The sequence below is a fragment of the Sclerotinia sclerotiorum genome, genomic scaffold (genome assembly GCF_000146945.2).
Source record: "Sclerotinia sclerotiorum 1980 UF-70 scaffold_9 genomic scaffold, whole genome shotgun sequence".
NCBI classification, from domain to species: domain Eukaryota; kingdom Fungi; phylum Ascomycota; class Leotiomycetes; order Helotiales; family Sclerotiniaceae; genus Sclerotinia; species Sclerotinia sclerotiorum.
This window is the reverse complement of record NW_001820827.1, coordinates 297133-325041: the sequence shown is the minus strand read 5'-3', so window position 1 is coordinate 325041 and position 27909 is coordinate 297133. Positions and strand designations below refer to the sequence as shown.

Here is a 27909-nt window from a genome sequence, read left to right as displayed (position 1 = left end):
TTTTGGTGGAAAGGATGGGAGTCCTCACTGACGACATCATTTTCCTATAAACCAATAGGATGCTAATTAATTAATGAAAGGTTCATCTATATTGCCGAAGTAACACCTCAATCGGATGGAAAACGATGAACCAATGGTAATCCTAGCATTTTACTGCTCCGTACGACTTTGACCGCTGGAAATTGGAATCCATACAGTAACCCCACATTCAATCATACAATGGAAGGGTTTACCCCTCCCTGAGTGAGCAAAGGCTTTAAATGCAGAAACGTGTCGGATTGCCATATCTGCCATTCCCAATACCGAAGAACCATTGGATGGAAATAAGAAAATGATGTGATACTCGAGCAATATCCTGCATTGACAAGCTGACAGCTTGATCCGTGTTCGGCTCCGAGTAGCTTGAGTTTAGGATAGGGTAGAGAGGGTATCAAGAGTTATCTGTACAACTTTCGCCTACATATACGATGATATTTCTTCATTTATTTCCCTCTCACCGCTGGGAGACCGGCATTGGTGCTGGCATAAGATTGATTAATCGTCTTGGTGTTTTTTTGTGCAATGTGCTGGCTCACCTCCCAAGTGGCGAAAATGATGAAAGATTTGATTCTCCTTGCAGAGAAAAGGAGGAAGCTGAGTAGGTAAGCTCTTACTGTATCGACTAAAATCATCTGACAGTTCATCATACTTCTTACCTTAGCTGTACCTGTACCTACTACCAACTGTACCCAACATGAACCAGTTCCTTCATCAGCCTCAAAATCTAATCCAAATCATACATAGCTACTCCGTACGCAGCGTGCGTACGATGTACGTACGGAGTACACCGCTTTCTCCCCCTTGGCGTCCTTCGCTTCGAGTAGTTGCAACATTCTAAGGGAGAAGATCCTCCCAACTCCAAGCGTGCCAACCACCATTCACCACCTTATGAATGCTGCAAACACAAGGCCAAAAATAGGCCCAACTTCACGATCGCATCTGAATCAAAATCTCCCTGTGAACCTCCTTGAAAGCGGTGCAAAGCTCATCCAAGAAACCGTGCAAAAGCCTCCCAACTACAAATTACTACATTATTGCGATACGATCTTCATGTTCGTAATTTAATATCCCGTGGTGATCCATTTTATGTCTTTGGGTATCTAGTTATGGATGAACTGTTTTTGTCTTCCGGAAGAGAATTGGAATCAATGGGATCGATAATGGATCAATGGATCGTTGTAGGAGCGAACCCTTCTAGTGACTTGGCGGAAATAGATTGTATGTACTTATTACTACCTACGTAAAGTATCAGAGATCGTAAATGCTTGATTGATGATTTATGAGTTAACGGTAAAGCATGGCATAAATTGGCATGGCATAAATGAAGCATGGCATAGCATAAAGTAGCATAAACAATCCACGCCGAAATATGCAGTGCCACATTCGCCGAGAAATTTTAACCTTTGCTTGTACAACAGATTTCATATAATAATAATAATAATAATAATAATAATAACAATAATACTCTAGTCTCTCTCTCTGTACAACACAACACAACACAATACAACAAACTTTCAAAATTCAAACTTCAAAATTCCATAGATCAAAAATTTTCAAAATTTCATAAAGCACCGACCGAGCTGAACACAGAAATGATAAGAACACAACAATTACACAAAAACATCCACAAGAGATCTACAGCTCATTTTTCCCTTTTCGGCGCGTACTTTTTCATCCGATCGGCCTATTAACGGGACTCGGGATCCCCATCAAAAATCGAAAATTGAAAATTAAAAATTGAAAATTGGGGCTGTCAACTCCGTACTACCTACCGTAGTCTGCTCCTTATTAGTCTAGTCTAGTCATAAAAGTCTAGTAGTACCGGTAGCCTACCCATCAAAAATGATTTTGGGGCTTGGCTGGCTTCTTTGTTCTCTATTTATTTGAATTTCGAACCTTCTTGTTCGAAGTTGAAACTTGAAACTTGAAAGTAGCTTGCTATTGTTACTGTTACTGTATGTACTATGTGCGGAACGAATAAAATATCCTTTTTATTTACTAGGTAGTAGGTATGTATATGCTATGTAGATACTACTATGTAAATGGGTAGGGGAATTTGAAATTATTCTTGAACTGTGTTGTGGTTATATGATTGTGTGATTATATGATTATACTCTGTATGAGGGATTTAATTTGACCAGTGGAATTTTTGTGGATGTTTGTTTTGTTTTGCTTGCTTTCTTTGATGTTGGTGCTGTACTTGTAGTATGTACTGTATGTACTGAGTTTGTACGTACTATATACTATGTAATGTACTGTACTGTACTGTACTCCATAGTACATACGGATAGATAGCTAGATTGATTAGAGAGCTAAGAGCTTTACGCAGTAGGTAGTTAGGGTCCAAGGAGAGTGAGTGAATATTGCAATCATATGTAATCGTGTAATAAGTAAGTGGTTTGAGTGATGCGCCGTAATTCCGCGTCGGTGGTTTTCCCTACTTTACTTTGAAGTTTACTTTGATGAATTATAAAGTGGTAAGGTAAGTAAGTACTATACGGTAATACGGTAATGAGAAAATGTGGGTGGCTTGTCATTCATGTGGTTTCTGAGGTACCAGGTAGGTAGGTAGGTACTAGGTAGCTGTGGATGGGATGGGGGTCCTGCGGATTCCCGTGTTTTGACCGGATTGGGGTGTCTGGGTGGGGTGTGGAATGTTTGGAATGGGGGTTTTCGGGATACCTAGCTGGGTGCTGGGATCCGATGGTTGGTACTTGGAATCATGGATTGATGGATGGATGGATGATTGATGGATGATTAATAATTAATGATTAATGACTAAGCACCAGATTCAACACGTGATAACTTGATGAAAAGAATTCATGATTTCGCAGCACGTGAGACCCGACAAGAAGTTTGAAAATAATTCCTTCTCAAATCAATCAAAAAATATCTCAGAATGTAATCAAAATAGTATCATATCATCAAATGAAAAACCCTTCCAATTTCCCATTTCTGTAAAATCATCCCACGTGACCTCTAATCAAGCTAAAGAAAATAGTTAGCGAAAGCCATTCCGACATCACCCAGCAAGCTCCCATCAACCCCTCATAAAACCAACGTCAAGCCCCCAATTGATACCTCGACCCATCATGAACTCCATGCGTTTCGCTCGCGCCGCTCTGCGGGTTCGTCCTACGGCTTTGAAGGCCCCGGTCATGCGCCGAGGGTATGCTGAGGCTGTTGCGGATAAGGTCGGGAGTTTCCGTTTTTGGGTTTTTGAAGTTTTGAGTTTTGAGTTGGATGAATGGATGGCGTGGATTTGGGTGAATTGTTGTGCTGACTTTTTTTGGCTGTGCGGTAGATTAAGTTGAGCTTGGCTTTGCCTCATCAGGTATGTTTGGTTTGGTTTTGTTTTTGGGGTGGGGAGGGAAAGGGAGCGGGGAGATGATAGGTGGTGGGTGGGATGGGCTGATTAGGAGCAGAGGAGGGCATTTGAGGAGAGATGGCAGATAGGGACATGGGAAGAAGGTGACTAACAAATACATTCGCAGTCCGTCTACAGGTCCCAAGATGTCGTCCAAGTTAACATCCCCGCCGAATCCGGTGAAATGGGTATCCTCGCCAATCACGTTCCATCCATCGAACAGTTGAAGCCAGGTCTCGTTGAGGTTATCGAGGAGAGTGGTGGAAGCAAGCAATTTTTCCGTACGTCACAGCAATCATCCATGAAATATCTATAAAATGGGAGGAAACAAGAGGCTAATGGGATATTGAAACAGTTTCCGGAGGATTCGCAGTCGTTCAACCAAACTCTTCATTAAGCATTAATGCAGTAGAGGGATTCCCATTGGAGGATTTCAGTGTAGAGGCAGTTAGGTCACAAATTGCTGAGGCTCAGAAGATTGTTGGAGGAAGTGGAAGTGAGCAAGATATTGCTGAGGCTAAGATTGAGTTGGAGGTGAGTTTTGATATTCAGATGTTGAATGTGGATAGGGCAAGGACTAATGATTTACATCTAGGTTTTGGAGACCTTGCAAGCACATCTCAAGTAGAGGAATTACTCTACCCTGGTGATGCTTAGATGATAGAGACCTGCACAATGTACATCAGTGAACTATTTTTTATTGCGTTGTGTGAAAATCAGTATCATAGCTTTTTAAATGGACAAGCCTGGTCAATTTTTACCCTCATCAAATAAGTTTTCAATGGGATTTTTACTACTGGTTGATGGGCTGAATGATCGGGGGGAACTATGATGTACAATTTAGACAAGACAGCTATGCATATTGTGACTAGGTAGGTATGGTTATTGGCCGTTCCTACCATTTCGAGGTTGGCTCCTTATCCATGAGACTCATTAGCTTCAAATAGAGTACTCGATCTTTATATTCTTTTTCAATATCATTATCACTTTCATCTTCATCTTCCTATTAGGGTTATCCTCTTTATTGCTCCTTCACTACTCATCAGGCGCAGTGCCTGTATGTATCCAGTCGTTACATTCATTCTTTTATGTCAATCTCAATCCCAGATTAATGTATCCTTAAGTGCCATGAACTATCCTTGGCGATCAGCTGCAGCCCGAAATATACATGCCGATTCTGCGGCTTCCACTTCATCATTACCTAGTGATCGTCCTAATAATCTTCCCATAACTGTGGGAACCGTCGCTTCTCGTATCTTGTTCCTTCAAAAGCTTGCGGGCAATCAAAAAAATAAATCACCTCCAAAAACACCCTCTCGATTTCCACAAATACGATCGACTTCAAGAACAAGACGAGAGAGAAGTAGTAAATCACCTCATCGATCACAATCACCTCCTCATCTTAGACCGCCATTGAATAGGAGACGGGAAAACTCTCGCTCTAGCTTTGGTCGTCGACCAACCAATATCTTTGGAACCCCAGCTTCCAGAAATTCGCAGCCGAATGAACAACCTCAGACTGGGATAAATCATTCGTTCTTGGGTTTGCAAACTCCGAGATCGAATCATGATGTGGGACATGCTAGAGCTGGGTATAAGGGTACACCAAGGGCTGATGGAATTGGACCTTCGCCGAGTAGTTTGCGTGGTATGGTTCGAGAAGATGCTCTTGCTAGTGGTTGGGCTTCTGTTGCTGAAACGTTGAAGACGTCCAGTAGATGTCGGGAAAAGATTGCTGGTTACAAGGTAGATATCAGCAAGGGTATTCAACGGTTAGAGGACAATTATGTTTCAACACAATTACCATCGGATCCTCAAAAATCTCACAAACAAAATCAGGTGTCAAGTCATTATCGCCAAAGGGAAGAGACACGTCAAAATGAGATGAGCAATTCTGAGGTATCTACACGTACAACATCCACACTTCGTCGGCAAAGTGTTCGAGACTTGTTTGATACTTATTGTATTGAAAGACCTCCTGGACTTGCATCCTCCGAAGTGGCGCGTGAAGAAATCCATAAACCTCAAAGACATCGAGTCTGTCATCTTTGTATGTGGATTCATGATAAGAATGAAAATACATGTTGGAAATGTGGACATCGGTTATGTAAAGCTTGTGATAGACTTTTACCATTTTCGAACGGAGGCAGAGATGCAAGCTTTGATCAAGATCGAGTCTTTTCTGCTAATCGACAAGCAGCATCAAGACTACCGCGTATAACAACACCTAGACCAGCAAAGAGACAGATCACAAAGCAGTCTATGCTGAGACCTTTACCACTTCCAGTACAAACTGCTAAGGACATCACACCAAAACAAAAGCCAACCCGCACGGAGCCATTTCCTTCATTTCATCCTAGTAGCTCTGTACCACAAAATATAAATACTAGGCCTAATCCAGTTTTGACGACTTCTAAATTATTACATTCGTGTCCCGGTATTTATGTCCCCGAGGATTCTCAAAAATCTACATCTAAATTCGAGGACGCCTCCCAAGCACATCGCCCGTATCTTATAACAGATGCTTCCTCGCAGGATAACGCCAACGAGCATAGGTCAGAATTACACTCACCACAGACATATGACCACAGGTGCGAAAGTTGCCAACCTAGTCGTCATGGAAGCTTTACCTACCAACGTTCCACTCCTCACTCACTTACCCGTAGTGATGATGTTCTAGCCATGGATGGTGGTATTACAGCGAAAAGTACCAATAATGAGAACATCTACCGTTCACAATCCTATCCTGATTCTTCGAAAGCATCACAACCCTCCATGAGATTGTATCGATTGAATGGATCTAAAAATCGAGCAACACAACTCAGTCATGAATCAGACCACCGAGAATTCCCGCGAACTTCTATTAGATCAGACCAATTCTTAGACAACTCAATGCATCCTAACACGCAACATACCTTTGCGATGGATCGTGTAGACCATGCAGAAAATACGCAAGATTCAAAAAGCTCGTATCGTGTTCTGAACGAATCGACACATCACTCAGTACAATCCAGCTACGGATTCGATCACATAGAAGACTCAAAACTCCTAAATAACTTCTACCCATTTACCCACGAACCAATATGTAGAGCAGGACAACAAAAATATGGATCAGATTACGTAGAGTGTCACGGTTATCCAAGGACTGGTCATGGACACTGCGATCGTAGTCCTGTTAGTTCAGGTATTTTAGGAGATTGTCAACATTGTCTTGATGATTGCGAGTGTTCTGCATGCCAGAGCACAGTTCATAGTGTTCGATGTTGCACAAATGAGGTTCACAAACCTATGATACATCATCATCGTAGTCCGGCGAAAATCTCTTTAAATGATTCTTTTGTTTTGAATAATGAACATCCTGATTTGAAGCAGAAAAGGAAACCTTACATACTTTCTCGTTCTCAAACTTATGATCGTTCGTTACTTCATAAGTATGATAGTGTTTCCGAATGGTTAGGGAGTCCTGATGAATTTTCTCCTCTTCAAAGATCTGGCACTCCGTGGAACACGCCGATGGAGGTTAGTCATGTATTGGAGAAGAGTCCTCCTAATGGTATCAGGAAGGCAAGTGATACATTATCCATGGATCAAATTCCATCACCATGGGTTTCATCACCGATCACACCAAAAAGTTTAGCACCATTAAGAAGACAAGCCATCAATAAAGCTCCAAGAGAAGCAAGTCCCAAAGTTACCGTAAACCGCGATACAGCAACTCCCACCGACGGAACCAAAGATCCATCCATTGGAGAGGGAGCTGTAAAATCAAATATTCGATTTCCAACTAACTCTTCACCAAGCTATTTCACATCCAATCCATGGAGAGATAAAGAATCGGTCAATTTTCCAAGAAGTTATCTTTATTGGAAACGGATGTCGAATTCTCCTTTGCATCAAGTATCTAGACGTTCGACCGATCGCGATTGTGAGATTTCGGATATTTGTGGTCAGTCGGAGTGGGCTGGGGAGAGAAGGGAAGGTTCGAAAGCTAGTGCAAGGGGGAAGTTGAAGGAGAGGTTTGGATGGGAAGGGATGAGGGGTGAGATTTATGGACGAGAGAATGGGGGTTTGAGAAGTAGAGGGATGGGAAGTGTGAGGGGGGTTGCTATGGAGGTGGAGGTGAATAGGAGTGAGTTGACGCGGGGTAGTGGGGGGTATTTTGACGCGAGGATGAGATGGGTTTCTGGTGGTGGGAGTGAGGGGAGGGAAGCGTTTGTCGAGGAGGGAAATCTGGGTGATGATCTTGTGCGAAGTGAGGATAGGGATGTGGATAAGAATGATGATGAAAAAAATGATTGTATCTGGAAGAGGAGAGCTATAGATTTTGATGCTGGGGGTGGAGGTAGAGGTAAAGTGAGGGATAAACAGGGGTTAAGAAGTGAAATGGCAGGAAAAGAGAAAATGAACGGTATTAAAGGGGTTACGATTGTAGTTCATATGGTTCGTGGGGAGGATTTGGTTTTGAGGACTAATGGGGAGGGAGGGTTGAGTTGTGAAGGTTTGGAGGGGTTGGAAAGGTTGTTGGAGATTGGGAGGGGTTAGGAGTTGTTAGAGGTGGGATTGCAAAGGTTTGTGGTTAGTGGTTAGTGGTTAGTGATAGATGTAGAAATGGAATGGTATGATATCATATGGATTGTATTGGTTGATACCTAGTGAGACCTACAGTTTATATTTATATTTTTTTCTAAATAATTTTAACCATTTTAACCATTTTAACAATTTTAACAATTTTAACAGTTTTAACAATTTTATAATATTCTTAATAAATAATAATTAAAGGTTATGTCACTCAAGAATACTGGGTAAAGTATCTTGTTTTAGAAAATACTAAGCTAAGGAGAAAAGAAGAAGGAAAACAAGAGTAGAGATTGATTAATTGATTGATTGTGTTTATCGTCATAGGCCGTAGGCCCACGCGCCTTGGCGCGTGATAACCTTAGCCATCTATTCCAGATTTGGACAAATGACGCTCAGAGGAGTATGCCTTTGAGTAGTGTACTAGCTAGCTAGGGAGGGTATTTGTATACAATTTAAGGGGCTAGGGCAGGGTTTACATGATTGCCTTCGCGACAGATTGAAGCCAATGGCTTAGAGGTTATTATTGTGGTCATCCTTGTCCACTAGATCACTGGCTCTTGATCTCTCTCCCTTCCCCTCATGTTGTTAAAACATTGTACTCGAAAACCCTTCATCCCTGATCCCCTTCCCGATACCACCAATCCAATTGCTCCTTATATACCAGAACGTACTGTAATCGCCCACCATCGGGATTGCCTTGTCCTCATTCTGATTATTCTGCCAATAGAAAGCTTATGAAGGAGCATCAATCCTTATATAGTATAACTATAGTATGTATAAATAGTAGCTTGTATAGATGTCCCAATTCCATAAATAGTATACCTTTACTGAATGAGAGTAGAGTAAATTTCGTTATTAGCTCAGGTCCTTCAACAATACTCCTCCGATGTTCTTGTGTGGAAGGTATATAAATTGTTATTGTTTCAATTGTATCGATTATAGGAGGTATACGATATATAATATATATACATTAAAGATATCGAGTTGTACTCTATATTCCAAAGGAGTCTCATTTTTAAGAAGTGAGATGATTTCGTAGTGTATTGTTGTAGATGATGATGTTGTCCTTTGTTTCGTAATAAAGGTAGTATTATAGAGAGTGCATCGATAATGCGATTGTCAAAAAACTGCAAACAGGTAAAAACGTTGTGATCAGGCACCTCTTCCTCTTCCAATTACCATGACTCCATCAAATGACTCAAACTTAGCTCTGCAGACTCTCATAAGAGAGCTGGAGGTTTGTAGGATGCACCGCGTACAGATGTTGAGTCTTCGCATCCGAACAAGAGTAGAGATTGATTGATTGATTGATTGATTGTGTTTATCGTCATAGGCCATAGGCCCATGCGCTTTGGCGTATGATAACCTTAGCCATCTATTCCAGTTTTGGACAAATGACACTCAGAGGAGAAGCCTCTGAGTAGTTTACTAACTAGCTAGGGGGAGTATTTTTATACAATTTAAAGGGGCTAGGGCAGGGTTTATATAATTGCCTTCGCAGGGGGGGGTTGGGCCGGTAGGCCTTTTGGGGTTGTAATTGTGGTCATCCTCGTCTATTAGATCACTACCTCTTGATCTCTCTCCCTGTCTCCTTGTACTTGTTTTGGTTGTTTGTATGTATACTTGTTTTTTTTTTTTTTTTTTAAATGAAAGAAAAGGGAAAGATGAAAGAGAGGAAAAAGAGGAAGGAAAAGCACTCTTAGAGATCTATTAATTCTGTTTGAATCCAATGAAAGAAAGAAAGTTCTTTTTTTTTTATCTTGCACCTATATGCCACAAGCAGATTTTTGTGTAGAATTTGGTGTATTCTAGTTATTTAGCTAGTTTGGCTATATCGGTGAGATTGTTTAGAAGTCAGGGGATAACTTCGAAAGGGGGGCTCTTTGTAAATGTTTTAAAGGCTTTTCCTTTTTTGCAAAAGAAAAAGTGTAGTGGAGTTTTTTTTTTATTATATGAATAATAGATGTAGATTATAATATGATTGAAGTATTTATGATATGTTGTGAAGTCGCTATATTGTGATCTGATAGCAAGAATATAGTAGAGTATAGTTCTCTTTAGAGAGAGGGTATCTGTATTAAAAGTGTAATTGAGTTGAAGGTCTTTGTAGTATTGTAGCCTGATTATATTCCATAATTGTTTGTTTGCTTTATTGACTTTTATTTTGATTATTCTTTTTAGGGATATTAGTATATAGATCGGATTGGGGGGAAAGAGGAGTTTTGTTCTTTCCTTAACAGCTTTATCAGCTATTTCGTTGTCAGGGATATCTAGATGCCTTGGGACTCATCGGATGCGGATTTTCCTAGAGGAGATGTGTAGGAGCCTTGGTCTAATAGCCCAAGCTTGTATAAACTTCAGAAAGTCTTCAAAGATTCTCTGTAAGGAACTATTGAAATAGGATCCTAATCGAAGAATAACCTTGTAATTGTTTAAGAAGATCCAGAGATCTGTAATCAATTTGATTGATATTAGTATAAAGGCTTTTGTTATCTTTGCTATTGCGGTTGTAGCTTCCGTATCGAATACTTCTGTATTTGTGCTTAATAAGAAAGAATGATATACTATCTGAATATCGAATTGTGAGATTATAAATCCGCTCTTAGTTATGCTATCCTTACTTTTACTTTTTGAGTTATCCGAGAAGATTTGTATATCGCTTCTTGGAATCTTGGTGTAAAAGGCTTTGAAGTCTTCAGTTGTTTGTATCTTCGTTTTGCTCATCGAACTATTGATATGGGCCTTGGCCTTTACCCTCGATTCTCTGATTTCCCAGGATAGAAAGGCCAAGGGGTTTATGTATTCAGTCTCCAGTAATGTTGTAATGAGCCTTGCGAATCTTGTATTTAGGGTGAAATTATATTCTCTGGCTTTGGTTATATTCTCTGCTCTGATCCTGAGAGGATGGTAGGGGTCTAATCTAATGGTTTGTACTATGTATAATTGTAAAATCAGGTTTAGTTCGATCTCGGATGGTCTGAGTTTGGCTTCCTTGTAGAGTATTGTTGTATTTGTAGTTTTGTATATTAAGAGGATTGCCTTTGTATAGATAATTACCACTTTATTGAGTAGATTTATATAATTATCCATTATATTCGAGATCGAGATCAGTTTGTTTAGAGCATTCTTCTTTGATCTGGTTCAGCCCAGCCATCAAGTTTCCAAGGCGAAATAGTATTGTTTGAGTATGTAAGCTTCAGTTATTCTTCTGGTGAGATATGGGAGTATTCTTCGATGTGTATTGTTAAGGGATCTCAATGTATTAGCTTCTTTGAGGGCTTTGGTTGCGAGGATCTGGATATATGGTTTGAAGCATAGTTTCTGTGTGAACGAAGTGAATGACTTCAATTCAATTACTACTGTAATAAAGAACTAAGCGAACGCGAAAGAGACTAGCTCTTTTAGTAAGTCTATATAAGACTTACTACCTTCAATATGTAGCTAGCTCTTTAGACAGAATACAATTAGACATACAGGACCTACGTAATCCGTGGGTGCTACGTCTTCCGTATCCTTCTCGTACCAACAGTTTCCTATCGAAGTGGACTCCAAGCCATTTGAGCGGGCTAGGTTTGATCTCTATATTCATAGATCCGGTGTATATTGTAAAGGTATTCATTAATGTTCAATGTTCTTTATAGAAGTATATAAGCTTAGATTTCTTAGAGTCAAAAGTGATACCTTTGATTTTTCCTTATTCGAGAGTTTCTTGTATATCCATTTTTAGAGAATCGCAGTTTGTCTGTAATGAATTTGATGTCGCTAGTATCGCGATATTGTCTGTATATCCGAATCTGCTTTGTGGTTTGCCTATCCAAAAGAGAAGTGCGATGTAGAGTATGAACAGGATCGGGGAGATCGGTGAGCCTTAAGGAAGACCATATTCTAACTTTGTTTTTGGGCCAATCTCGTTGTTTAATCAGATCTTGATGGATCGATTAATGGCGAAGGACTGAACCTATCTAATTAGGTTGTTTGGCCATTCTTGTTCCCGAAGGCAATTTATTAATCTTCCTGGTAATACTATATCAAAAGCATCTTTTACATCCATTATGAGCAGGGTAATCTTTAACCCTTGTTTTAGGGATACCTCAATATCATATGTAACGTAAGTGATGAGGTTTACTGAGGATCGCAAGAGTAAAGCTCCGAATTGTTGATTCGTTAGAATTTGGTAGTTTAAAATCAGTTATGATACCTTCTTCGCAATAAGTCTTTTAAGGCCTTTGCCTAGGATCGAGAGCAAGGCAATTGGTCGGTATGATCTTGGATTGGTATAATCTGGCTTGTTGGGTTTAGGGATGATTACGATGGTAACTAATCGAAAGCATTTTGGGTAATATCCCAAATGTAGACAACCTTTGAAAAGGGATAGGGTTACTTCTTTTATTTGTAGCCATATGATTTGTAGGATTTTTGTTAGGATTTCGTTTATATTAGATATTGTATTCCCTGCTTTTAAAATAGTCAGCTCTATATCTTGTATAGCTATATTAGGGAAGATAATAGATCTGCTTAGGGCTATAAGGGTATCGAATAGGATATCGTCAATCTCGGCTAGATTTGTTAGTAGGTTATTGATGAGGGTTTTCTTTTTCTCTTCGATAGTGTTTGCAATAATCTGTTTTGATGGGTCTGTTAGAGGTAGGGTTCGATATATGTCTATAGATTGATGCTATTTGGTTATTCGATATATATCATTTATATTCTTTACTTTATTTACTTCTATAATATAGAAGATGTGTTTTGCTTTTCGGATTATCTTTCGGAGAGAGCATTTGGATATAGGAGTCTTGGTGGTCCTATGATCGTGAGCGGCTTTCGTATAGTCCTCGTTCTACTAGGGTTGTTGAAGGAGGCTTTTTGTAGATTTCTTTGTAATATCTATATAGGTTTTTATTAGTGCTTGTATAAGAGACTCTGCTAATTGGTTTAGCTCTCTGATGGAGGGTGCTTCGAGATCGATCTTAATATAGGTTAAATTGATTCTTAGTAAGTCTTTAAAGAGTGTTTTGTTTAATATATCCACTTTGAGTTTTTGTATAGGTTTTATGCTTTGATAGTTCCAATAGAGTTGAGTTTTTAATGTAAAGTGATCTGAGGTGTAATCTAGATGTTCAGCGAGGGAAGTATATGTTGTATAGGGCCCTGAAAGGAAGGTAAGGTCTAGGACGTTCCCTTTTGTGTGAGTAGGGATCCCGATTGGGGAGATGAGGTGTAGGTTTCGGGAGTTGGATTATTCTACAAAGGATTCAATTAGTATTAAAGGGGAGAGGTGTAGAGGATTCCAGTTGGGGTAATAGAGATTGAGATCGCCTAATAGGATAGCGTTTATTGGGAATCTCTGTAATTCGAAAATTGAAGTGATAGCTTGATTATCATCTATATATTGTATTAAAGTATTATATATATTTATAATAGTAAATATCGAATTGTTTGTAAGGAGTAATTGTATAAAGATTAGATCTCGTGAGATTATAAGTCTAATTTGATTGATTCGTATTCCGATTCCTTTTCTGATGTAGATCAGAATTTGGGGAGTATCCTTCCAATCATCTATTAAAATGAAGATTTTGTAGAAGGAATATGTTTTGGTGATTTTTCTTGAGGTATCTTTGTATATGTATAGCTCCTGGGTCGTGATGATATCAATTTGATCTATATTTGCTAGATTAAGGGCGAGATTATATGAGATCTCTTTTTTATCTATATTGGTTTGGGTTATTGTAAGCGGTTTACAGTTCATTAAACGGGATGAGGGTTGGGTTGGCGATTGCTGTAAATCGATTAGCGGAGCGGGTGCTGAAGAGAATTGTGGAGTAAGTGAAGCCGAATAGGCGGGTGGGGGTTCTTGGCCTAAGTTGGTCCGAGGGGGAAAGAGGGGTAAGGGAATCGGCCATTTGTGCATCGGATAATAGCTTTGAGTATCCAGTCTTTACACAAATAAAGTTTCTGTTTTCGAGGTATATCTTCCAGATTGTCTAGCGTTCTGATTTTGATTTCCTTTCTCTTTCTTATAGGCGAAGAAGGCATTTGTAGGGTCATCTACGAGATGGGGGCCATTATAATAAAGGCATTTGGGTGGGTATATATGTTCAATATTATAACTGATAGTATGATTGCTCTTTGTATGCTTTCCCGAACTATATAAGCAGCAGATTTGTAATTTGAGGCATATTCTTACATTGTGTTATTGAAAGCAATGGTTGCACTAAATGATCTTTGGTTTTTGTATTAGGAGGGATATGCTGATATTGGCCCCTAGGATCTTCAGATTCTTTTTGAGTAGTTCTGCTCCTATCTTGAAGCTTACTATCCATATTGAGTAATATTTATTAGATAAAAGGTTTGTTTGGGATTAGATAACATAAGTAAGCACTTGATCAGAGTATTCCTTTATAGTATCAAAAATCATATCTTTTATAATTAAAATGAAGTCTATTTTGAATTGATCATTGAAAATAGTAACTTTCTTGGGGATATAGTTTAGACAGTAAATGGTCCATTTCTCTTAGACCTCAATTTTGCAATCTCCGATTACAGATGATATAATGGCTTTCTGTTTTTCAAGGGCTAATAGATTGACTATTGAGCTGGTATAGAGAGCGAAGCTTATTTTGACCTTTTGGACCTCCCTTAAGAGGGAGGCGTTCGATCCGAGGACTTTTTTTAGGGTTGTGAGGATTGCAAAAGATCCAGCGTTTCAGGCTAAATATATTTGATTGATTCATACGAATAAGCGATTATCGAAAGGAATCTTGTTTGTAAAGGCAATGATTGAAGTAGAGGCTTTCTGAATGTAAAAGGGTTTGGGGCCTATAAGCACTATGGGTGTACTTGTGTAGATGGTAGCTGAGGGGGAAGGAGGAGAAAGGAAGGTGACAAGCAGAGTAATAGCTCCTCTAAAGGGAGGATAACCAGTAACAAAGGCATCGAAGTACTATTCGATAACTGCCTTAAACTCAAGAGCAAAGAGAGATAAAGAGTCTTCGTGAACTTGGTGGGAGAGCACGGACTTCCTCAGAGCCTAGGTAGGTATCTAGGAGTTGGGTAATTGGGTTGAAGATGGATTGAGCATCGTTGACCTTATTGAGAAGGTTGCTGGCCTTATCGGAGAGTGTTTTAGAGAGGTTTGGGGGGCTTGGGGTAACCATGAACAAGAGTAGAGAGTTTTCCTGTGATTAAATACAAACAGGGCATGCCACATGACCCGGAGGTGTCAGGCGTCATAGTTTATATAAAGCTAAAATCTACAAAGTTTATTAGAATTCAAGATTGAAAATAAAAAGAAAAAAGAAAAAAGAAAAAAGAAAAAAGAAAAAAGAAAAAAGAAAAAAGAAAAAAGAAAAAAGAAAAAAGAAAAAAGAAAAAAGAAAAAAGAAAAAAGAAAAAAGAAAAAAGAAAAAAGAAAAAAGAAAAAAGAAAAAAGAAAAAAGAAAAAAGAAAATAAAGACTATAATAAACTATATATATAAATTTATTTATTAACAAACCAATATATTAATTAATTATATTACTTTTTTTATTCAATGAATTAACTTAATTCATTTATAAATACTGTTAAAAGGAATGACCTCACACAGGGAATAGTGGGAAGCTGATAGGTGTGACCAAAAGGGTGTTTATAGACCAGCAATTGTATTTAACTTAGAATCTATAGGTGAAGAGCATCTGTAGATGGGGATAGCTACTCTATATATACACAAATGAATGGCCTAGCCGCAATGGCTAGGCAAAAAGAAGTCATATTTATTCCTCCAATGATCTTACTTTACCGATAACCATTGATACCTAGTACTTGTCCGGATCTGATCGTCAGGTCACCTAAATCGCATACTAATCTCGAGTAATCGTATCATGTGTGGACATGGTTAATGTACCTGAGGTTTCTTATATAATAAAGGTGGGAGGAAAGCAGGGATTTCCGTCACAATAGGGCAGAACTGAGGTAATATTGGTTTAGTAGGTTAATCTCTCTTCTAAGTTCTACGGAAGTGCGAAGCTCTCTGTAAGAGAGCTTCTCAATCTAGTCCTAACAGGACTAGTGCCCTGTGCACGTGCTACGCAGGAACCATTCACTTTAACAAATACTCTTATTTTTCCCTATTTCGATATCAACTAATAGCTCACTTCACAATCTAGTAAGATTTTACATTGAGGAATAATTCAAGTAAGTTGCTTGAGGATGTCAGAATTGCGCAACAGGCTGTACGGAGTAAAGAATAGATTTCAAGCTACTTTAGGTGGCCAGTGAGTATAATGTAGCTATGCTATGCTATGCGAAAATAAATAAATAAATATCATGATAGCCCATAACTTATAAATCCATCATCATGATCCGTCAGATTAACCTCATCCCAAATAAAAAATTCCAGTTCTCATGTCCCACCCAGTACTTTACATCTACATCTACATTCACATCCACTTACTCACAATATCCCATTGCGTACCCACTCCATTTCCCCTCCTATTATGACTTCCGGCCAATCTTCTCGCCACCTCATTCGCCTCAAATAAACTAACTAATCTTCTCTTTCCGCCCTCTTCCCTACTTTTTCCCTCAACTTCCTCATCGTCAAATTTCCTCTTCAGCTCTCCTTGAACTCTTAAACATTCCTCCCAGATCAACAAATGTCGTTTATAATATGGTGCTGCATCATTTTTACGTTTTGTATCGCGCGCATTGAGCGTATAGTTATTAATACTATTTGGATGATATTGCCAGTGTTCGTTAATGGAGGGTGGTTGGGATAGAAAGTTGGAGATGTAGTTATCGTGGGACATTTCTAGAGGTGTACGACCAGTTGCTGATTCGCGGTAGAGAAGATTTGGCTTTTGGCGGAGGAGGAAGGATGTTATGTTTGGTTTGTTGGTTTTGATTGCCTGGATTGGTTATTAGTATCTTTGATTCGGGTTATGAGTGAGTAGGGGACATACAACGTGTAAAGGTAAATCACCCTCTCCATTAATCATCTCTAGTTCCTCACCAGTAGAATGTTTCATAAGTACTTCTAGTACACTTTCAATATCGTGTTGTGTGGCTTTGCTCATCCACAAAGCAAGAGGCGTAAGGGCGCTTGGATAATCATCTGCTCTTTCTAGTAACATTTCTTGAACATCCTTCTTGTCGAATAAATTGATGATAGATTCTAGACGGGAAATTGTGTTCTCATCCACCCGTGCGGCAGCACTTGCGAGAGTATGCATGATATTTCGATTCTGTTTATCGCGAGAACGGGATGAGGCGCCAACCGAGAGAAGATGCTCAATAATTGAGATGTTGTGTCTATCAACGGCAAGATGTAGAGGTGTATATCCCGCAGAAGATTTAAGTGAAAGGACTGATTCGGGAAGAACGGACACGAGATGTTTGACAAGGTTGAGGTGTTTGACCTTTTCATCGTCTGTTTGCGGATTGTAAAGAATGGCAACGTGGAGTAGAAGCTCATCTATCGAATATGGTCAGTATCATCATAACATCAATAATGTAGCATAGTGACTTACTATTCATCTCCATCCATTTCGAAATTGTCTTTTCAAATCCCTTTCCAGATTCTAATGTTCGAACTCGCATATCATTTTTGTTTCTCTCGGCAAATTCTTTGTAACGTCTCATTGGTGCGTCACTCATGAACCACTCAACCGATTCAATGTTGCCCATATGTGCAGCCTCTAGCAAAGGTGGAAGACTTCCCTCAAATTGGTTGAGATCTTGGATGTGACCTGGTGGTTGTGCCCAATCCTTTCTCTTTTTGCCACCAATTGTCAAGCCTTCATAATATCTTGGCTTCGTCTTGAGTTCAACACCACTTTCTGAGACTAACTCGCCAAATGGAATACCTGCACCACAATATTTAATCATTTCTGCCAGCATTGTGGTTCTACCTTTGGAGAGAGCTTCGTTGAAGACTGAAGAATTTAGATTGTAGCATTGCTGATCATCCTCATATTTAGCCGTTAAAGCTTTTTGCTCAGTTGCTACCTCCAAAAGGAATTTAAACATTTTCAAATCGTCCTGCTCAACAGCATATCTGAAGAGATCAACTCTCTCGCTTAATCTCGAGCTTTCATCTTTATCGATGAATCGTCGTGCCGGGCAGTAAAATTCAATCATCCTCAAAGGAAGCATATCGCCTTTGACAACATTGGAAACTTCCTCGAGAGTGTCAATGGTAAATTTATCAGTAACTAGTTCAGAGAAGATAGGCAGTTCCTCCGACTCATCATCACTGCTATTAACCGTGACACCCCAGCGCTGACGTCCCTTGTTAGTATCTTCATCATCTGCGTTGTGATACTGAGCAAGACAAATTTCCACAATCCTACGTGCAAGATCGTAATGTCCGCGAAGAACTGCAATCGAGAAAGGCATAAATCCATTTTCATCACAGACTGCGATTTTGAGTGGTGCATATTCATTGCTCCCTCGCTTCCAAGGACTAAGTGTCAGATTCTTGATGGTATCAAGATCATTGTTCCAGGCAGCCTCAAACAACATGAAATAGCCCTGTCTCTTTCCATCATTCAGGTCTGGAACATAAAAGGTGAATTGTGTCTTGTAAGCCTTCCATTTTGTCTTTTGCCCATAGTTGTAGCCCCGCGAATGACTTTCGCGCTTTTTTGTCCGAGGAATGTCCGGAAACAACTCAGTGAACGGTTTTGCGCCAGCCGCGATTAGCACCTTTTCAGCCTTCTCAAGATCCTTGATCGCTTCTTGAATTGCTTCGCGGTCTTCCTTGTATTTCTCCAATTCAGTCCTTTTGTCCTTGAGTAACTTCTCGTATCGTTCATGATTGACTTTATTCTGATATTTCTCATTTCGATAATCTTGTAAGGCTGTCCAGTACTTATAAGTACCTGGTTCCAAGTCTGCCGTGTAGAAATCCTCGTCACGAAGGGTTTCGGGCTTTTCTGTATCGAGATATTGGGGACGATATTGCCATTGGTTATGCGGCGGCTCTTTCCATTCACGAAGGGCCTCCAATTTGTGCTGAATGACATCCAAGATTGATTCTCTCTGGTCGTTGTAATAGTGTCGGTGTTCAGGATTATTTACCGCCGACCATGCAATAGTTGTGAGGGTCTGAGGGTCGGCGCCATGTGAAAGAAGCTCTCCTACCACGTCACCCATCTCCTTACAGATAGCAGCAATGATGGGCTGTTGGACAGTTATTTGGAATTGCTTCATATTTGCTTCCGTATTTTGCTTTCTGGCATGAGTATTCATGGCCGTATATACTTTGACCCAATCTTCGAATTCGATTTGAGGTTGTGCTCCCAATTTCAAAAGTTTTGATGCCATCTCTCCGCAAGTCTTCTTTACAGCGGTAGAAAGTGGCGTGTTGGCCTGACCATAACCTCCTTCCATTCCAATCTTATTGAGAACCTTTTGAGCAGCTGGACGATCATTAGCAAATAAGACATCCAAAACATCCATGTTGTTTTGAGCAACGATGTAATGAAGGGCTGTGAAATGATGGGTGTCGGATTGTGCAGATGTTGCTCCTAATTTCAACAGGAGCTCCACCACTTGTTTGGCCTTTTCGTTGGGAAGCGACATCGCCAATACCAAAGTCATGACAACACCCTTGGCGTTGGTTGTACCAGCCTCTATCAACTTGACGGGAAATAGTACGTCAGCACCATATTCCGAGACAAGAAGCTTGATAGCTTCAAGGTGACCATTAAGAATTGCAAGATGAAGTGGAGAGAGACCGTAATCCCAAGCAATCACATTGATGTCGTAGATATCAGGATCCTCCATTGAATCATCCATAACCGCAGCCTAGGAAACCAATCAGTAACGAGAAATGGACCAGGAGGAACGAAACTTACAACATCATCCTTATCCTCTTCTTTGTTTCCTGGTATCTTGACAAAACTTCCCATTGTCATAGCATCAGACTCTTCTTGTTCACTGTCGAGGGTAATTTCTGATGCCGAATCCGATTCTTCCTCAGCATCAGGTGCAAGACATGTAACTTTACCAGCCTGTTTCTTGTCTTCCTCCTCTTCATTTGCCAAACTCTTGTTCATGAGGATGCTAATCATTTCCAGGTTGCCTCTAGCAGCAGCGATGTGTAATGCCGTTCTACCGTCCACAAGCCTAGCAATCATTCTGGCTCCGTGATCGACGAGGCACTTGACGATTTCTGGAGTGGAAGTCATGGTAGCTAGGTGTAAAGGTGTACGTCCGGTGAAGTCTCGGCGATTCACATCTACACCTTCTTGTGAGCACCAATCCTGAACATGCTCGAGATCTCCATCCACGATAGCTTGACAAAGGCGTGCCGTATCACCAACATAACTCATAGTAGTCCATTCATCGTCATTTATAGGATTGAAACTTCCAATCTCCTGACGACCGGGATCATCTGTGATAAACTTGAGAGTACCCGAGACGTAGTTCTTGCTTTCCTTCTCAGCTACCTCTTTCTCCTCATCCGTAGTAGGAATGGGACAGTATCCACAACAATCTTTGATAACTTCTTCTGCAGTGCCGAAAAAGCATGGATGACGATGCAAATAAACTTCGCGATCTTTGTCCTGGTTCCATTCCGCATTGAGAAGCAAATCTTTGGCATACAGCAAACGATTTATCTTTGCTGCATTGTACTTTTGTCCGTATGGAACTGTCATGGTGTGATAGTTGGCGATCTCGTCCTGTTCTGCCCAATCTGCCACCTCATCCTCTTCTTGGTCTTTCAGATTTCCGTACAATCTACGTTGGTTGCGAAAACTTCTGTTGAGGGATGGTCTGCCACGCTCTTTTCGACGTTGATCCATGTAGTTTTCCCGGTCCTATACTTCCAATTAGCATGTGATCATTGCTAAAGCCACACATAAACACTTACAACTGTTTTTGGCAACTTCTCCAAGATCAACAATCTCGCGAGTCCTTCGGTGCGCCCGAATGACCGCTCAAAGATAGTAGGGTCAATCCTTGAGCGATCTAACATTGGCCAATGAACTTCAAAACCTCTGTGGCTGTATTTGCTCAATCTGTTTTCGTAACTTGGCGATCTTCTAGTCAGATCAACTGTGTTGCATTGGGTAATGAATGATCCAACAGCTCTTGGACTCATGTAAACTTGTTTTCCATCATACGCAGCACAAGAACAATCCACATCAAAACCAGTTATAATTTGAGAGATAGAATCGTAAAGTCTGAGAACGATTTGAACATGACGAGTGGGATGTTGACTTGCAATTGTGATGGCATTTTTCGTACGAATCGTAGTTGTCTCATGAAGGATGGCATCTTTGATGTTAGTCTCGATCTGCTTGATCTTTTCTAGTCCTTCAGCCTCACTAAGTCCATAAAGGAAAAGATCGACATCAGATGCCGGAGCCAGATGCTGGTGATAATATTCTCTCATAGCTCTCTTGCTGCCGGCCCATTTCTCAGGAATTGGAATAAGGGATGTAGTGACGGCACTACCAGCTGCAACAACATTGTTCCAATCAAGATCAGCCAATGAAGACTCGGAGAAGAGATTGAAATTTGTCTGGAAATCTTTGAAGGATCTAACGACAGCTGGCGAGCCATTAGGTCGGCGTTCCTCATCCTTCAATGGCATGATGTATTTCTCCGACTCCTCTTTCGTCTCATTTTTGAGATCTCTAGCCTGAACCTTAAGATCACGCTCATGGCCAGAGAAAATAGGGACTAAATTGACAGCTCCATCTTTGACAGCTTCATGATCGGGCTGTTGGGCGTAAACTTTGCGAAGCTCTGATTCATAGGCTTTATAGGGCTCGACAATGGTAGAGATATGTTTGGTAGGGTTTCGAAATAGGTAGGGGATGAAATCCCTGACTGGTGCAGGGAGTTTTGGAAGCTCAATTGGAGCTGGACGCTCTGGAAGGGTTTCTGATGCCATGATGATGAGATATGGAAAGACTGGGTCGAGAATTGAAGAATTATAGGAAATATGTATTTTTGACGTTTGATTGATGAAAAGTGGGATATATAGAGACAATGTGAATCAAATTCTCATACAAGTTAAAAAAACTTGGTCCAATTTATGTGTAGTTGTTAAACTCTGATGATGAAATTACAGATCCTGAGTAGGATAGAAATCTTCAAGGGATACTTTCGCAATGAGATAGAATTGAACCAAATCTCACAGAAGGGAGATGATATAAAATGGACGTTGAAAAAAGTAAAAGATATCAACATCCAGAAACCCGTCTCATTTATAAATCTTACGCGACTCCCAACATACCAAGTTGTACCAATGCATAATGCAAGAACTCCGCGTTGTCAACACGAAACCAACGCCCTCACCTCGTGATTTTAGGCAACCTCAAGGCAGCCACGTGATCTTCCTCAGCCATTTCCACTAGCGTCAGTGAGCAGCATAATTTTGAGCCAACCACGGGCCATGTTCCCCATTTTTAGATTTGCTTCCTAATTAATCTTTATTTGCCAATTTCCATGTTGTCCATATCCGGCATCGTTGCCTTGCAAGATGGAGTTTGCTACCTAGAATTTTAGGGAGAAGATCCATCATGGGTCGGGTCGAATCGAGATGTGTATAGCAATACTACTACTACTACTACCAGATATGTGAAATTGTGAATGACATAGACGAGAGAACACTTAGGGAAGTGACGCCTCCTATTTTCTACGGAAGATCTAGTCATTCAGAACCTACTATGAAATGCCATACCATGCTTGGAATTTTCCGACATAACCACACATGATCTCATGAGTAAGAATGATACCTCGGTGTTCAACGACGTATTTATTCGGTCGATTAAAATCTTTCGATTTTGATGTGAGCCGCTTGGCTAGAGGCTAGCAAACCTATAGTGCATTTATGTGGCAGTATGGGAAGCACAGACATAATCATGGAGTAGTCTGACAAAAATCATGTATTAGTAGGTGTGAATACGACACACAGTGAACAAAAAGAACAAATCAAGAGCAAAAGCTCGTCGAAACATCAGATGCATTAACCGTGGGATATCTAGAATACACGAGCTACGAAAAGAAGCAGGCGCTCTAGCTTATCAAACACTTCCCTCACCTCATCGTTCATCTTCCGCCTTACAAGTACAAGCCCTCAGGCTCACCCTCACTCTTAGTCTTCAAGACACGTTCTCTTGCAGCCCTGAAATCCGCCATTTGGACACGCATTCTACGCTCTCTTAATGCCATCAATCCAGCTTCAGAACAGATCGCCTTGATATCAGCACCCGAAAGATCGTCCTTCTGGTTGATGAATTCTTCCAAGTCGACATCATCGTTCAAGGACATTTTAGATGTGTGAAGGGTGAAGATCTTGCGCTTAGTGTGTTGATCAGGATTCTCGAAAAGAATTTTTCGGTCGATACGCCCAGGACGGATGAGAGCAGGGTCAAGAGTATCAATCTTGTTTGTAGCCATAATAACTTTGACATCTCCACGGTCGTCAAAACCATCAAGTTGATTGAGAAGCTCCAACATAGTTCTTTGGATTTCACGTTCTCCACCAGATGTAGATTCGTAACGTTTTGTACCAATGGCGTCAATTTCATCAATGAAGACGATCGATGGTGCGTTTTCGGCAGCAACCTATAAATATGAGCATACGCACCGTGCAGATGGACATTAAGGATATACGTACCTGGAAAAGTTGTCGAACGAGTCTAGGTCCATCTCCCAAGTACTTTTGGATCAACTCACTACCAACGATTCGCAAGAATGTCGCACTCGTCTGATTTGCAACCGCTTTCGCCAACAGAGTCTTTCCAGTACCTGGTGCACCATAGAGAATAACACCCTTGGGTGGCTTGATACCCATCTCCTCGTACAATTCAGGGTGTAATAATGGTAATTCGACCGATTCCCGCACTTCCTGGATCTGCGATTCCAGACCACCAATATCTGCGTAGGATTCTGTTGGAGCTTTGTCGAGCTTCATTACCGAAACCAAAGGATCAGTGTCATCAGTGAGAACACCAACAATCGAGACGGATTTGTGATGTAGCAAAACACTTGCACCGGGCTCCAAGAGATCTTTATCGACGAAAGACATGATGGAGACATAGTATTCAGGACCAGTGGTACTTGAAACAATAGCATGATCATCATCAATCATTTCCTCCAAAGTTCCAACCCCCATCGGACTACCACGCATATCATCCACACGTCCTCTCTCATCAGCATTTCTGTCAGCGGCATCTGCATCGCCTCCAGCGGTCGCGGGCGCTGCAGTCCCTTCCTTTGCAGCCTTGGCCTTTCTTAAACGTTCCTGGTTTTCAACATATTCTTCTTCGAGGAGTAAATGATCGTGAATTCGCTGCATTCGAAGATACCTAAGTTTGCATCGAGATGTAGGATACACGGCTGGTAACTTTGCGGATGCATTTGGACCAGCAGCCTTACGCTTCTTGCGGCCGATTCTAGTTGTTGGTCTTGGTGGTGGTTCGTACTTTGGCTTATCCTTCTATTGGTGGGTAATTAGTCCATCATCCATTTCTATCATGAAAGCGCAAATATATTACATACCTTCTTGGATTTATCATCTTTTCCATCTCCTCCTGGTTGTTTACCACCAAGACCAGACGGTTGTTGACCCTTTGAGAATATGTTAACATTGCCGCTCATACAACTCATCAATTAAAGCTTACCATCTTGTTCTTGCTATATCAAGAAGCTTTGAGTAGAGTTGTAGAGATATTCACAATATTCGGAATCCTAATGAAGACACTTAGATCTTGGTGATTGTGGTGGTTGAAGTTGAGAAGGACGGTATATTGTTGTTTGTAATGACAACAGCTTTGATAATCTTTAGCCTTCTCTACAAACGAAGCAACGCAACAAGGCGACAAGAACGACGCGAATGGGTTCTTAGTGGGGAGCTTGGACCCCGTCCAGTGACTGTTATGTAATCATGCACATGGCCTTTTTATGCCTTATCACAGCGTCAGGTTATCAGGCACTTGTTCACTTAATTCTATTTTTGGCACAGCTAAAACTCGGTATACCGTACTCCGTATATCTCCTCCGCTCACAATCAACCACTCTCACTTGACAATAAACTTAACAATCTTTATTGTTACATTTACACGTATTAACTTACTCAGGATATATCACAGGCAGATTTAATTCTCTTCCCTCCGGTCTCATAAGTTGTGAAGTGCGAAATATACAACACCGTGCCCTCCGTACATTCACAGAAAGTGGGCGGGACAGCTACGGAGAACCAGCAGAACGAAGTACGCCATGCCATTTTATCAATGACCCCGCCAAACTAATAAGATCCTCAAGTCAAGTACAGTATCAATCCAACACGGGATTGGTGACTTCTTTGGTTACACCACAACCTCTTCAAGGTCCTCTTCGTAAGTTGTCTTGTATAAATGTTACCTTGGCCTTACTCCTTATCATCGCCTACCCTGCTTTTGTTCTTAATCTGACTTTGAAATAGCTTGAGGGTAATAGCAACTCACCAGCCAGAGGAATATCAGAATCATACAGTGCAGTAACAAAATTGCCGAGTCAACTTAAGACATTACCCTCGAATCTCAAGTAAAGAGTAGACTCCAACCTCCAATCTCGAAACTCGAACCTCTATCCACATCTAACATAACACTACAAATATGTCTTCGAACCGAGTTCGTCGCATTGCCAAAGAGCTCAACGATATTGCAAACGATCCCGAGTCTCAAATTTTTTGCCAATCAAGGGATGGTAGTGACAGCGACTTAACCAGCCTTCGAGCTTCCTTTCCAGGTCCACCGGATACACCATATGAAGGAGGCACATATCTTGTTGATATCAAGATTCCCAACGAATACCCATTCCGTCCTCCGCAGATGAGTTTCGTAACTAAACTGTGGCATCCGAATATCAGCAGTCAGACTGTAGGTTTCACTTTGTAGGTCAGAGAAAGGAATATTGACGTTTGAATAGGGTGCTATCTGCCTTGATACCTTGGGCTCGGCCTGGTCTCCTGTTTTGACGATCAAGTCAGCACTCCTGTCCCTCCAATCCCTCCTTAGCACACCCGAGCCAAAGGATCCTCAAGATGCAGAAGTAGCCAACATGTACCTTGCCCATCCGGAGCGATTTCGACAAAAAGCACGCGACTGGGCAATTCATCATGCCGGTGCTCCTCCAGTCACAAAATGGTCTCAAACCGCCGCTTCTAGCCCTTCATACTCAGCACCGGTATTGCATCAATCAAAGGAAGAGAAGGCGCGACAGGAAATGTTGAAGTACGCCGCTTTTCCTTCAGCTATTTTCTCTGGTATGATTATTGTAAAATGATAGGCTAACAAAAAACTACAACAGATATCAAGGATACAACAAAGCTCTCGTCGATCGTTTCGTATCCATGGGCTTTGACATTGAAAAGGTTGTGGAAGCCTTCAACTACGTCCATATCGACCACAATAACGGAGAGGACTACGAATTAGAGGAAGCTTATATGGGTGACATCACAGCGAGACTCCTCGGTGAACCATGACCCGTGAATGATCTTCGTCACACGATGAACGATGATTGGATGGGTTGAGTGGTTGATAAAAGAGAACGAAGGAGCGCACAAATGCTTGACGAAATAACAAACAGTAAATTTTGCAATTTGGGCGTAAGGAAGAAGCTCAGGCTCACTGGCATTCTGTAAAGGCATGCAGAAACGGCTAGACTGTAGGTACAGTGAAGAAATAATGAGGATATTTGCTGGAGAGGAATGGTACCTCGGGGCTTGAACACTGGGAATAAAGCGTTATTAGCATAGGCGTTGGCATGGATATGTACCCACATGGCGTTACACATAGCTTTTTGCTTAATTGCATATCTCCCCATCTTTCAATCCTCTTGAATTGAGCTGTGTTATCTGGCCGTGGGCGAGAGTGTGATTTGAAATTCATTTGACTATTTAAATAAAATTCCTACTATTTGTAGATAAATAGGCGCCGTATTTCCACAGTAGTGCTTTGGTATTAACTTACAAGTGTCACTTACTTACCACTCCTACACATCTGTCGCACATGAGATTTGATGAACTTGCTTCTTGATATCTAATTCATATTCATACCTAGTATATATATATATATATATATATATATATTCCTTAGGTAGCTAAGAGTGGTGCGACGCTAGGATACCACAAGACCCTGTACTTGACGATCAGAATCAGGTCGCCATTGTACGGAGTACTAGATAATCTACAATCAACTGAAGAACAATCAACACAACTTGGTGCAGAGCCAGGTAAGAAGCTGTTATATCTAAATGAACCCCATCTGATCTGATATTTGATAGACCCCACCCACTTCCCCATACTCGCTTCAATATGGCTGGGCTCCAAATTTGCTTGGCATATCCGTATCCCTTCCTTTTAAACCACAATCCATATGTACCTTGATTTCCTCAATTCCACATTATCAGATATAGAAATTTTCATTTTGGCAGCGGAAACTTTCTTTATTAAACATTTGAATCGCTGAGCTAGACCGGCAAAACAAGCACGAGACTACAGATCTCCTTCGTATACCCGTAGAGCAGGTTGATAAAATGTAAAACCCACCCTGCCTTGTATAAATACTATTCAGAAGCTTTTTCTTATCCTGTCAATCGCATTCATATTTATTGTGCTGGGCGATTCGAGCCATTCTTCCGGTTTATCCGGCTTTGGAAATCCAGTACAATGATTCGAGCTGAACAAGTGGCTAAGCGCTCCACACCTTAATCAATATTACTACCCCAGGGGGTTTTTGGCACTCGGAACGTGTCTCCGTAATTTAACAATTAATTACTGAACCAGCGCGGAGCCTATCGCTTGTTTTAGTCACGTGAGAACGCGACATTAAAACCTTTTCCATGCCACGTCAGCATTCGTTTCCTTTCGATCATTATCTCCATATCTCTCTCATAACATCAACCACAATCTTTCTATCGCACAACATCTATCACGACTATACAAACA

At 40.8% G+C, this 27909-nt stretch overlaps 10 protein-coding genes across 10 annotated transcripts; 4 read left to right on the top strand and 6 right to left on the bottom strand.

Annotated features, from left to right (window-relative positions):
* Nucleotides 1-482: 482 nt before the first annotated feature.
* On the bottom strand, nt 483-872 carry SS1G_07057 (predicted protein; the record flags this gene model as incomplete). Its single annotated transcript, XM_001591561.1, has 2 exons — nt 483-722; nt 819-872. The coding sequence occupies 2 exons, from the start codon at nt 870-872 to the stop codon at nt 483-485; spliced, it is 294 nt and encodes a 97-aa protein (XP_001591611.1).
* Nucleotides 873-927: 55 nt separating this feature from the next.
* On the top strand, nt 928-1104 carry SS1G_07056 (hypothetical protein; the record flags this gene model as incomplete). Its single annotated transcript, XM_001591560.1, has 1 exon — nt 928-1104. The coding sequence occupies one exon, from the start codon at nt 928-930 to the stop codon at nt 1102-1104; it is 177 nt and encodes a 58-aa protein (XP_001591610.1).
* Nucleotides 1105-3131: 2027 nt separating this feature from the next.
* SS1G_07055 (ATP synthase delta chain, mitochondrial precursor) lies at nt 3132-4034 on the top strand (the record flags this gene model as incomplete). Its single annotated transcript, XM_001591559.1, has 5 exons — nt 3132-3233; nt 3344-3373; nt 3534-3687; nt 3762-3940; nt 4002-4034. The coding sequence occupies 5 exons, from the start codon at nt 3132-3134 to the stop codon at nt 4032-4034; spliced, it is 498 nt and encodes a 165-aa protein (XP_001591609.1).
* Nucleotides 4035-4465: 431 nt separating this feature from the next.
* SS1G_07054 (predicted protein) lies at nt 4466-7948 on the top strand (the record flags this gene model as incomplete). Its single annotated transcript, XM_001591558.1, has 3 exons — nt 4466-5456; nt 5607-6580; nt 6839-7948. 3 exons carry the CDS (start codon nt 4466-4468, stop codon nt 7946-7948), a joined length of 3075 nt encoding a protein of 1024 aa, XP_001591608.1.
* A 2306-nt stretch (nt 7949-10254) lies between these two features.
* SS1G_07053 (hypothetical protein) lies at nt 10255-12035 on the bottom strand (the record flags this gene model as incomplete). Its single annotated transcript, XM_001591557.1, has 4 exons — nt 10255-10289; nt 10606-10975; nt 11459-11563; nt 12009-12035. 4 exons carry the CDS (start codon nt 12033-12035, stop codon nt 10255-10257), a joined length of 537 nt encoding a protein of 178 aa, XP_001591607.1.
* A 1884-nt stretch (nt 12036-13919) lies between these two features.
* On the bottom strand, nt 13920-14304 carry SS1G_07052 (predicted protein; the record flags this gene model as incomplete). The annotated part of the gene is made up of 2 exons (XM_001591556.1): nt 13920-14029; nt 14169-14304. The coding sequence occupies 2 exons, from the start codon at nt 14302-14304 to the stop codon at nt 13920-13922; spliced, it is 246 nt and encodes an 81-aa protein (XP_001591606.1).
* A 642-nt stretch (nt 14305-14946) lies between these two features.
* On the bottom strand, nt 14947-15138 carry SS1G_07051 (predicted protein; the record flags this gene model as incomplete). The annotated part of the gene is made up of 1 exon (XM_001591555.1): nt 14947-15138. One exon carries the CDS (start codon nt 15136-15138, stop codon nt 14947-14949), a length of 192 nt encoding a protein of 63 aa, XP_001591605.1.
* A 595-nt stretch (nt 15139-15733) lies between these two features.
* Nucleotides 15734-21867, bottom strand: SS1G_07050 (hypothetical protein; the record flags this gene model as incomplete). The annotated part of the gene is made up of 7 exons (XM_001591554.1): nt 15734-15775; nt 15865-15927; nt 16418-16867; nt 16922-17433; nt 17489-19769; nt 19820-20785; nt 20839-21867. 7 exons carry the CDS (start codon nt 21865-21867, stop codon nt 15734-15736), a joined length of 5343 nt encoding a protein of 1780 aa, XP_001591604.1.
* Nucleotides 21868-23039: 1172 nt separating this feature from the next.
* On the bottom strand, nt 23040-24607 carry SS1G_07049 (hypothetical protein; the record flags this gene model as incomplete). The annotated part of the gene is made up of 4 exons (XM_001591553.1): nt 23040-23546; nt 23599-24420; nt 24483-24551; nt 24605-24607. 4 exons carry the CDS (start codon nt 24605-24607, stop codon nt 23040-23042), a joined length of 1401 nt encoding a protein of 466 aa, XP_001591603.1.
* Nucleotides 24608-25576: 969 nt separating this feature from the next.
* SS1G_07048 (hypothetical protein) lies at nt 25577-26445 on the top strand (the record flags this gene model as incomplete). The annotated part of the gene is made up of 3 exons (XM_001591552.1): nt 25577-25840; nt 25890-26194; nt 26271-26445. The coding sequence occupies 3 exons, from the start codon at nt 25577-25579 to the stop codon at nt 26443-26445; spliced, it is 744 nt and encodes a 247-aa protein (XP_001591602.1).
* Between the last annotated feature and the right edge of the window lie 1464 nt (nt 26446-27909).